A 12,086-nucleotide genomic window follows, 5' to 3' on the forward strand; every position below is an offset into this window, starting at 1 on the left:
GTGTTTTTTTCCTTCTCAGTCAAGGGTGTCTCACTTTGCTTCTCACCTTTTGTGCGGCCTCCAACTGATTTTTCTGTGGGTCAGCTGCGCCCAACCCATAAAAGGTTGCCCGTCCCTCCTATAAGGGAATTGTGGCCAGGAGTTCTTAAGGTTGCTCCTTAGCTGGCCCAATGAATCCTAGGGAAATGGACTTTAAAATTCAGGAACCCTAACAGCTCTATCTCCTAACAGTCTGTTAATTACTACAATGTTCATTTGCTGCTGTGCATGAACAGCTCTTGTTAGCTACTGTAGTTTTATTTGCTTGCATGAAGATTGCAGCAGAAAACTCCCTTTAATATGGCTTTAATAATACATGAAACAGCTAATCTCTAATTGTTGGTTTTTGAACAAGTACTTCATTGTGTCACCGAAACCAAATGCATTTGATCATTAAAATTTGCGTGATTTTTCAATCTTCAAAATGAGATTCTGCCTCATTTGAAAGCTGATTTCATCAATTAGGCTCCATGGCCCAGAACTGACCTTAGCTGTTAACTGTCTTCAAACTGCAATTTTATTTTGTTTACATTTCTAAACAAATCAAAATAGCAGCAATCTTGTTAGAACCTTCTAGGCCCAAGAATTATTGCTTAAACTGGCTGTTTTGCAGGAAAATTCTTGTAGAAAAAAAGTAATAAAAGTTAATTTGTTTTTTTTCCCCACAAGTACACTTCAGTAAATGGTTTTTCATGTCCCTCATTTCCCAAGAGGAATCATCCATCAAAATGATGATGGGATTAAACTTTTGACCTAATCTAGTATGTTATATGTAGCCAGACTGACATCTCCATATAGTTTACGTTTGGGTTCCTCAAAATTATCAAAGAAAACATTTTAAAGAGCATGTAATCTTAGCAGAAACAATCCAATATAGTAACAAGCAGCGGAGCAACAAGATTAGGAAGACAATGTGGGTGAAATAGTATCTTTTTTGGAAAAACGTTGGTCCAAATAAAAGGTATTTCCTCACCCATCTTGTTTCTCCAATGTCCTGGTACTGAACACATGTACGGCACCACTGCACAGGCCACGAGACACAAAAGACACAGCCACAAAACACTGTCAGCAAAATCCTTCCCCAGCATTTTTTTTTGTTTGTTTTTAAGAAAGTACAAGTTTGCACAAGATACATGTCGCCGTAAAAATCTTGCGTGTACATTTTTCTCTGCCTGGCATCTACATTACAACCACACTTAGCAGTAAATTAAAGGGCTGAGGCTTGCCTTATGCCATACATGTAAAGTCTGTTTTTCTTTCCTTTTTTATTCTGGATTGCTCAATTCTAACAACTAATTATCAAGCCCATTCGTCCAAAATGTAAAGTGCTCATTTAAGCACTTAAAAAAACTCACACAATTAAAAAAAAAAAAAGCTCAATTCCTAGAACAGATTTCAAGCCTAGCCTAAATTTTTAATCCTTAAACGGTCTCTTTGCTCTGCAATCAAACCATGGGCCCAGCTCTGAATCAGTAGGTGCATGAAGGCTCTTTTCATTTTCCAAGAGTGCTAAGTTTCTTGCACAATTAGGCCCCGGATAAAAAATTAATATAAAAGGACAAGTCTAGCAAAAGAAAGACAAAATTTCCTTAGCAAGAAGTGCCAAGCTGTGCCACTGGTATAAACCAGTGCTTTGATCAGGGCTGGCCTTACCATGAGGTGAACTGAGGCGGCCACCTCAGGTGCCAGACTGGGCGTGGGGCGCCACTAGGATCCAGAGAGTAGAAAATTGTGTCTGCGGCTGGTGCATATGTATTCTCTCTGCAGTACCATGAGAGGAGTAGAACAGGAAGAAGGCAGAATTGAGACCTTTCAAAGTTTTGGCCCAACTGAGGGAGCATGGGGGCGTCATTTGAGCTCCTCGCCTCAGGTGCCAAAATGTTGTGGGCCAGCCCTGGCTTAGATTGAGGCAAATATATCAGTTCATAAATAACTCAATCTCATCGTCCATAAAATATTTGATTCCTATTTTAAAAATTAAGTGTGTAACTTTTATAACACACCACCTCTGTAGTCTATGGTGTTTCAATAGAGCTCAAAGTATTTCATAAAGAAGGTCAGGAGCAATAGCCACATTTTATAGATAGGGAAACTGGGATACAGAAGGATAACATAGCTTGCCTAAGGACACCTAGCAAGTCAGTGGTAGAACTGGAAATAGAATTCTGGCACCATAAGTCCCACATTGCCTCCCTATACACAATATAACTTATACATGCAACGAGGGTGAGCTAACATTTTCTTTCATTCATTTTCCTTGCCTTTTTTCTTTTCCTTTTTTTAAAAAAAGGAAGAAAATGAGAAAAAAGCTTGTGTGCATTAATTTTTCATTTAGACGCACTTAAATATTGGCAGTTATATCTCATCTAAGTGAATGGTGCTTACAGAAGACAGTTTTCTGCAGGGCAAAGTTAATAAGGCAACATTATATAAGTGTGCAGGACAAAGGTTGTATCTGTGCAATGGAAAGACAGTTTTATTTTAACCAAAAGCTTGAGATTTGCAGAAAATTGCAGTATGCAGCAAAAATCACAAGAGATCCCCAAATTATCCCCTACATCACCACTGGAAAGAGTGCTATGCACCAAATGTTGGTTAGGAGATTTCTCTTCTGCCCACAGCTAAAATACACGCTCAATGACAAAGAAAACCGGAGTGTCATCCATCAAAATCTGCCTATGACTGTCAGCCTCTGGAAGCCCTGGAAAGCTATCATAGCTGCTGACTGCAGCAGGCCAAATTACCATTATCAGGGAAGGTCAGCCAGCAGTGGATGACATAAAACCCCCCAAAGACCATAAACTAATGCAAACTACTGGGGAGTTGTAAAGCTGCCAGTCAATGGCAGATTGTGAGGAAAGTATAGAAAGGAAGAAGACAGCACTTGTAAATCTCCTAAATTTCACACTCTACACAACACCCCATGCTTGTACCCATTGTGGAGAAAGTGCAAAATTGTGTTCTATGAGTGAATCCCATGTTTTTTCTTTGAAAGGATGCATTTCCCTCCCCCCCCCATCCCCCAACAGTTATCCCTCTAATTTTTTATGTTCATGTGTGGAGTGAATTTTGTTATGTGCACATACATCACGTCTATATTAGTGCACATAATAAAATTCATTTCACACATGGACGGTGTGTAGCAGAGGTGGGACAAAAGGGAACAGAGTATGGAGGGGGAGGGGCTCAGGGCTCAGGCAGAGGGTTGTGATGTGGGGGGTGAGGGCTCTAGTAAGAAAGGGGGTGGGCTACAGGATAGAGCTAGATGAGAAGACTGAGGTGAAGACTGCCCCAGGAAGAGAGAAGACTTCCCCCTCCAAGTTTCTCTCACGGCAGCAGCTTGGAACCAGGTAGTCATGACAGCACCAGCAGGGCTGGAAGGGTGCCTGTGTCCTGTCCGTGGCAAGTCCGGGGCAGCAGATCTGGTCTGGGACTGGTTGAGAGAGGCAACACTCTCTACAATGGAAGGTCTGCGCTGAGGGAGAGGTGTCTCTCCATCACAGTACCGAGCCCATGTCGGGCTTGAGTAGCAGCTGCGCGGCCATACATCTTAGAGGGAACTTAGACCCTAGGCCTAATCTGCCTGCATTATCTCCTCTGACCAGTTTAAGCAACAGAAACCCACATTGAGTGCTATACATGGGAAGAGAAGCAGCACAATGACACACATCTATATTTCACTGAGTATAAAAGGTATATGAACTGTATATTATTCATTTTGCAAATCCCTCTAAGGATCCCCACCTCCCATTTTCCTTATTTTCAAGATCATAAATACAGATTAGTGTATTACCTTTTGCTGCTTCAGACCGCTTGGGCAAATCAAGTGTATCAAAGTTCCTGTCCGGATCTCCATTTTTCTTTCCTGAACATAAAATAGGACAGTAAATGACAAAGGGTTTCAATGCATGATAGAAGAGTTATTATACTGTGCACCTATAGTAAGAAAGATGGTAACAGTATCAAAATTTACACAGTACAATTCTGCTTTCTTGGTATATATTCGGCCTTCAAGCTGCACACGTAACCTTTGTGTCTGTATGAGGAATACAAGTCCAAAACTGCACACCTTCTGGCTTGATTTTCAAAGGCTCTGACTATCTGCAGTTCCCTCCAATTCAGGGAGTCTCATGGGTTGCTCAGCAACACTGAAATCCAGGTCATTTAGTTTCACTGACAAATTATTTGCCTCATTCATAAATTCAGTTGATTGCACCTTTATCAACAACATAGACAAACATTTTTGCCTCAAGTTTTCTAGATGTACAAATGAAGCTTTTTGGTCTTGTTTTTAGTAGAAGACACATCTTGACTACCAGATTCACTGACAAGCTATATTTTGGAACAAGGATGAGGCGGAGAGAGAAATGGATGGCCCCCTTTTAATTCTTTTCACTGAACTGGTCTCGCAGAAAGGCCTGTGTTTAATATATGGCAAAGAAGATGGCAAATAATCTTAGATTGTCCTTCAATCAACACAGCCTAATTCTAACTGCTTATTAGAAACAAAGGAAAATTATTTTGTGCTTTAAACACTGCGCTAAGGGACAGGGACAGAGTCATACCATTATATTAACTTTAATTTAAAGAAAGTTTAATGTAGCTGAAGGGATTACTCTAGACATTTTGATAAAATATGTGCAAAAATGGACTTTCTTGTGCATGCCTGAACTGAAGCTGGGCTCTGAATTCAGGGCTCTGAAAACAGAACATAAGAACGGCCACACTGGGTCAGGCCAAAGATCCATCTAGCCCAGTAGCCCATCTTGCAGCAGTGTCCAATGATAAAAGCTTCAGAAAAAATTAAACAGAAAGGGCAATTATTGAGTGATCCATCTCTCATTATCCAATCCCAACATCTGGCAATCAGAGGCTTTAGACACCCAGAATCTGTATAACTGACCTAAGCTAATTTAGACCTTGTTGTTCTGAATGTATAGGATGTTTTCCACTGTGCATTACTTTGCATTTATCAGAAATCAATTAAATCTACCATTGTTGCTCTGTCACCCAGTTTTGTTAGCTTTCTTTGCAACAATTCATAATTTGCTTTGGGGTGACCTATCTTGAATACTTCTGTATCATCTGCAGATTTTGCCACCTCACTGTTTACCCCTTCTACCAGATGATGTATGAGTATGTTCAACTGCACTGGTCCTGGTATAGATCCCTGATGGACACAGCTATTTACCTTTCTGAAAACTAGCCAATTCTTTTCTTTCCTGTCTTTTAACCAATTACAGGTCCAAGAGAAAATGACCTTCCCCATAATAGCTTATCCCATGCATCTGAAGTTTGCTTGTTTGAAAAGTATGTTTTCTTAGGTTGTACCAGATTATAGAGCCCAGTCGTCTTATCTGCCAAAAGTTCATACTATCACATTTTGTTCCATTCCTTTTGAAAAATGTCTTTGCTAAAATGAGGGATGGGAATTAGTGGTAGCCCTAAACCCTCACACCAATTCTTGGGCCATGGAAAAATGCAGTAATATGCTGCTGAGGGAAGTGGTGACACACAGAGGAAGACAATATGCCAGGCATTATGATGGGATGCTACTTTTTATGGTGACAGCTGAAGACTGCTCTGTTGGTCGCTGCTCAGAGATATGAAAAATCCCACAACAGAGGGAAAGAGGAACAGTGAAGGGAAGGTGGTTTAAAATTAACGTGTGGAGGGAGCTTTAAATAAAGACAAAAGAACTTGCCTCCATTTTACCTGCAAATTTTAGTTTGGGTAATAATTTTACTGCAGTTCTATTCAGTTGTGTGTTGCTAGCACTTGCAAGTTTCACACTCAGGACACTACTCTGGAAATAAAGCTGTAAAAAGCACCTTACTGAACAGAATGGTTCAAAGCCCTATATGTTTTAACATACATCTTTGTTGATTTTTTTCCTGTTAATCCTGTCGATTTAGTATGATAAGGAAATGGACTCGATTCCACACCGCCTGGTGCATCATCAATTGAATCACTAATTGCATGCAAACAAGAGTCATTCTGTGCATGATCTCTGAAGACACAGTTCACGCAGATGACACAGAGCCTATTTTAGGCTGAACAACTTGTCACGCAGAGGATGCAGAGTGCAACTGCTTGTTTATTAAACAATATTTCTTTCACAAAGACAAAGCATTCCACCTATGCTCTGTAATTCTTAATGACAGCCATTCAGTTTCTAGGCAAGGAATAGGTGCTGGCTTTCACCTATATGCAGTCCTCAGTGGTTTGCCACCTGGCCACATGAGAAACAGCTTCACTTTTCATGTGATATGACAGCGGCTGTAATCAGCTGACAGTTTAAAGGGAAAGCATTACATTTCCAGGGATGAGAATCATGAATTCTGGAAATGACACCTTTGAGAAGCAGGGGTGGGACTTAGGCAGGGGGATTTGAGGCTGGCTTGGGACAGTTACTGTTGTGAGTGGATTACCTAGCTGTGGATAGGTTGCTAGGTGTCCGGTATTGACCCGGACAGTCCGGTATTTTCGCCTCCTGTCCGGAAAAAAAAATTCAGAAAATACCGGACACCTAAAATGTCTGGTGTCTTCTGATTTTTTTTTTCCCAGCTAGGAGGCAAAAATACTGGACACCAGGCAACCCTACGACACTCTCAGCAACTGGGCCCAGCCTCCCGACACCCCTAGCTCCCCGCCCCATGACCACCTGCTTACCTGGTTCCACAGGGAAGCTGCAGTTTTGGCTTGATCAAGAAAACAAAATGGCCATCGGCAAAAAGCCTAAAAATCAAGAGGAAGCAATGCCTTCCCTAGGTCTTAGTGCTCAACTACTCCCGTTTCTATCCCTATTCTGACTCTGCAGGCACTCTGAAAGGGGCCATGCTGTTTTAATTCTGTTTATTTAATTTATTAATTTATTATTTATTTGCTTAATAACTTTGGTCTCCCCTTTTTTTTGCCCCCTCAACAGAATTTTTTTTTGGGGGGAGGGGTGTTCGGTATTTTTGGTTAAACCATCTGACAACCCTAGCTATGGATAGGTCCCTGCCCCATGCTGCTCCTGTTCCTGTGTTGCCTGGGGGCCAGCAAGCATGGCGAGAGAGGGGCATTCCAAGCTGGGATGCCAATGTCCCACCAGGAGCCTGGGTAGGAACATGCCTCCTACAACCTCCATCTCGTCATTTACATCTGCCTGACTTCCAGTTGCTTAGCATGGGATTGGTGACAGTGCCAGCCTGCACGAGAGCCCCCAGATCCTCCTTGAGAGTGTGCCACTCCTCCTCCAACTGCAGTGGTGCACCGCAGCGCTGGCCAGCTCCTTCTTACCGGCGCGGCACACCAGGGCCCATCTCCTTACTCTCACCTCTGCCTGCTGATTCACAAACTGCCAGGGCTGGGAAACTGAAGATCACATGCTAAGGTATCTACATTTCCAGGGTTCTTCCTGAAAGGAGGAGCAGATTAGGAAGGACAAGTGTGTGATGTAGAGGGAAGAATCAAGAGATGTCTATGTGGGGACGGGGAGGCTAATACAATTACAGCCTTTTTAAACCATTAAGCTGTATTGATTTAAAATGTTTTCTACAGCACCCACATGAGAGAATGAGCACTTGTAAAACTTGATTAAATTTAATCCCATTTTAAAATCTAATTATAATTTTATCATATCACAAAATTGGGTGGCATGAGTCTCTTCCCCATCTGATGTCTCATACAACTTCTTACAACATAAGATTAGTCCTGTCCTACAAAAGTTCAGCCTTGAGCCCCTGAGAAATGCAGACATTCCCACAGTGACAGTCACAGAGCACCTCCATGCTTAAGAATTCCACTGGCAAGTGACAACAAAACGTTTTAAAGAACAAATCTTGTGTTTTTGGAATTTTTTTCCTCCTTCCTGCCTCCAACAACAGAAGAGGAAAGAAGATCTAGGCCCATCTGAAGCACAGCTCAGAACCTCAGCAAAAGACAGGTAGATTTTAATATGATTGCTGATAAGCCTGCTTTTTGGGACCGGACTATAGGAGCTGGCACAATATTCTGGTGTGGGAAATACTTGCTTGTGTAATACATGATTTACAATCTTTTAATCCGCAAAATTAAAGCTTCTTCCTTTATATAAGGCATTATAAAAATATTACTCTTGTTCATGTACTGTCATCCTTACCAGGTCAAATGTTTTCTAAAAAGTTGGTAAGGAATTCAGGATGTAACTCCGTGCTACCTGCAACTAATATTTCAGTGTTCTTCCCACAATGGTCGTATGCTTCCCTACAAAGCCCTAAGGCTATCCCCTTGTCCCCTTTCCATTTTATACCACACTTCTCTCAAGAACAAAATCTCACCCATCATCTTTTTGGGTAAAAAGAACTGAAAGGGAGAGAGCCCTATAGAGGCCAGTCAATAACACCCAGTTAAACATGAAGTAGAAAAATGCCCAGTTAAGTGAACTTACTGCTTCCTGGGGCTGAGTTCCACCTTAGTAACACTCCTGCTCCTCAGCCTGATAAATGGGAAGTTAGAAAGCTGGGCCTTCCTAATGACATTGCAAACCAGCACTGGCTCTTCACTTTCGTGCTCTTCTGTCCATCGTACCCGCAGCAACTATCACCGGCCATCCCCTTAAGCCCATCCCATTCCAGCAGCTACCACCAAACCAATAGCAACAAAAACACCATCACTTCAAGCCAGAATGCGAACTAATGAATCATCAAAACTGTCAGGTAAGAATTATCCCCATTCTGCAGAATGGGAAACAGATGCTCAGGTAGGGTAAGTGATTTGTGTAGGATGACAAATGGAGTTAGTAAAGAGCTGGGAACAGAACAGGGATTACTGGCACCCATTCCCATATTCAGATCATGGATTAGACTATGTCTTCCATTACACTTAGTGAAACGAAGTTGCCCATATAAGTTATCTTGACCCCAGGCTTAGAACATCACTATAGGACCAAATTCCCAAGTGCAATCCCATGTACTTGGATGAACATGGCCCTGTATTCATTACTAAGAGCACTCCCCTTCTAAATAGCACCAACAAGACTGAAAAAAGCCCCTTCATCAGATAGGCTAGAGATCTCCAAGTGACAGCAGCAGAAATGAACACTAGGAAAACAGAGCTAACCTTTTATTGTAGGCATTAGGTCAGTGAGGCCACTATGTAAACTCTAATCCTTGCATGGAAAAGGTGAACAAAGTAGATTATAGCAATGTTGGACAGAGCACTGGAAGGACTCACCTTGATTGAACCACTCCTCTAATAACCAGAAAAGCAGAAAAGGAAAAAGAAAAGTTTACAGGAAGGAAGAAGATAAAAAGGAGCAATCACAAAGAAGCAGAATTTCATAGCACAAATTCAACCTGAAATGTACAGGGCTGCACTAACTCTCACTAATCAAAACACTCCCCCTTCCCTCTTGTTCCTGCTTGAAATTATTTTTCCCTCTGAAGGTTCTTTTTTCTTTTTAGTTATCTCAAAATATGCTGAAGGTAGTGGGGGAAAGGAGGCAGAGATGTTTGAAATGCTATGATCAATGATCATGAAATAAAATAAGAAAACATCACAAGATATTTTTAAGGAAAAACTGAAATGATCTATTTTCCAGTGCTAGACTCGGCAAGAAGGATTGATAGTCTAGATTTTCACAGACTTTTATTAGTAAGAGAATTGTTATTGTATTTGTGTTTTTAAAAGCAGACTTTCAAATAGTGGTGATGGGGGTGTTTTCTTCTTTTTTAATACTAAGCCTGCCTGTTCCTCTCAACCCTTCTGATCTGCACATCACCAGCTGGGAGCTTTGCATAGCTACTAGTCAATTCCATCTGAGAGAACAGCATGAATTTTTACGGCTGAGCGCTGAATGGGAAAAGTGCTAAAACGTGCTTGGAAAAAATAATTGAGATTTTCTGCTGAACATTGTGAGCTAAAACTGAGAGACCACCAAATATCCGCATCTCTCACTCAAGTCAATGGCAGTTTGTCCTCAATGTCCCTCAATTTTGGCACCCTTTTCTCAAACTTTTTGGCTGATAAATTGAAAAACCCTATACAGACAGAGCACATATATAGGGCTGGATTGGATCCTATGGGACATGGACAGACACCTGACATGCAAGAGTGGAGAAGTTCTCTAAACATCATCAGTCTCTTCACTCATCAAGATGAAAACCATGAGCATGCTCACTCTCTACACAGTGAATATATTTCACATATCAGATTTTTTTTTCACCTGCTTCTACCCTAGTATTTTTGCTCTCAAGTAGCAGGATTATATGACCTCACAAATAGAAAGAGAAAAAACAGCCCCTGTGAGTTAATTGTTTGTAAAGAAAATCATATTACATTTTCATATATACAATATATAAATCCTGGCCAAGCAAGTAATGTTTTCTGCCTCCTCAAAGAGTTTTTCCAATTAATAAAGACCTATTTTTTTATTTAAAATTGCATTAGGTCAAACTGAAAACAGATGTAGTTACTATGATACATACTACAGTAACTATGGTAGTACACTGAAGTAGAACAACTTAATGCCAGATATTTAAGTTTAGTATAGTACAGGGACTACATTTTTAAACCTAGGAATATAGATTAGGGCCTTCAAATTTGTGCATGTAAGTTAAAGCAATTCAATACTTGGCCAATTATCAATATAAAAAACTAAACAATATTTAGCTACTATTATCTATACAGGATGAATCTCTCTCATCCAGCACCTTCAGGACCTGACCAGTGCTGAACCAAAGAATTTGCCAAATCATGAGAGGTCAATATTGTTTAGCAACATTACCAACACTTCCACTGCTTACTGGGCTCTTAGAAGACTTTTAGGGATAAATTAGAGCTAATTAACAGCAGAGAACACTGAAAGCCAGGACTGGTGGCTGTAAACAAACTTTTAGACAGGGGGAAACTTGGCCACACCCACGATAAGTGGACATTCAGCTAATTAAAATCATGCTGGACTATGGATGTTGCCAGAGTAGAGAGGTTCAGCCTGAGTAGTTTTGAGCACACCGACAAAAGGAACTGTGCCCCCAACTTGGAAACTTTAGCAATTCTCTCTTAATTCATTCTGGAAGTTGCAGTTCCTAAACTAATGAGGAAATGTGTAAGTTGAATGTCAGTATTTGAAAAGAAAGTTTACTGAGACTTTATTAATTCCCTCTTGAGATGCAACGTATTTGTGACACCCGTGCCCAACTGGGAGAGAACAGGTCTAAAGTGATTGACAATTAAAAGCTACCGGAATCACATTTGCAATTTAAATGAATGTAAGAGTGAAGGCATTGTGCTTTTTTAAAATATGTGATAGATTAAAAAATATGAAACTGGCAGAGACAGGGCAACCATGCATGGAAATCAGAGTGTACTTGGCTTGTTTCCAGGTAAGTCAGAAAATGCTATGGAATAAGATAGATGGAAATAACGTGAAACTTTCCAGGGATGGCAACAGGGGCACATGATGAGACACAGAACACACCAGTCTTTGTCAGCAGTGGACATGAATGGGTCTGGTCATACTTCAGTGCACAAACCACTTTTGTTAAATGGATGTTACATACATGTATCAATGAGAGAATAGTTCCTAAAATATTTAGCAAGAATGAACAGGGAAAATTAACACATGCCCCAAGTACTATGAACATAAAATCAAAGGGTTAGAAAACATGCATTTGTTTAACTACACATGTGAGCAGTTCCATTGGCTCCAATGAAATTACTTATGTGAGTAAAATTACACAAGCTTGCTTGCAGGATCAGGGTAATACATAGAAATACTGCAATGTCACTAAGAACCACTCTTGTTTATGAGACAGCTATTGCACACACCTTTAGCTTTCTTCCCTCCAAAGCAGCCAGCATCATCTTTCTTCTTTTTCTGAGAGCCTCCTGTGCTCGTAGGCGGATTTGCATCTAGCTCTTGGTACTTGTCAGCTCCTGGGACCTCTTTGTGGACGTGATAGGAAAGGTTTCGCATAATGCACACACAGTTCTCCACAGACTGTTAGAAGAGATTTAAATTGGGGAAAAAAACAAACATACCCTCATATTGCAAACTTTAACATTACTGAGGGGAAGGAAAT

General features: G+C 40.8%; 1 protein-coding gene across 11 annotated transcripts in view; it reads right to left on the reverse strand.

The window, feature by feature from the left end:
- ARVCF (ARVCF delta catenin family member) overlaps positions 1-12,086 on the reverse strand; it is a 603,575-nt gene that overhangs the window by 66,182 nt on the left and 525,307 nt on the right. For all 11 annotated transcript variants that reach the window (XM_089775246.1, XM_075898325.2, XM_075898321.2 and 8 more), the window contains 2 exons: positions 11,833-12,004; positions 3,833-3,904 (listed from right to left, as the gene is read on the reverse strand). In XM_089775246.1, coding sequence (XP_089631372.1) covers positions 3,833-3,904; positions 11,833-12,004 — 244 coding nt within the window. The remainder of the gene's footprint in view (positions 1-3,832; positions 3,905-11,832; positions 12,005-12,086) is intronic.

This window comes from Pelodiscus sinensis, chromosome Z (assembly GCF_052426305.1).
Source record: "Pelodiscus sinensis isolate ZL-2025 chromosome Z, ASM5242630v1, whole genome shotgun sequence".
NCBI lineage: Eukaryota > Metazoa > Chordata > Testudines > Trionychidae > Pelodiscus > Pelodiscus sinensis.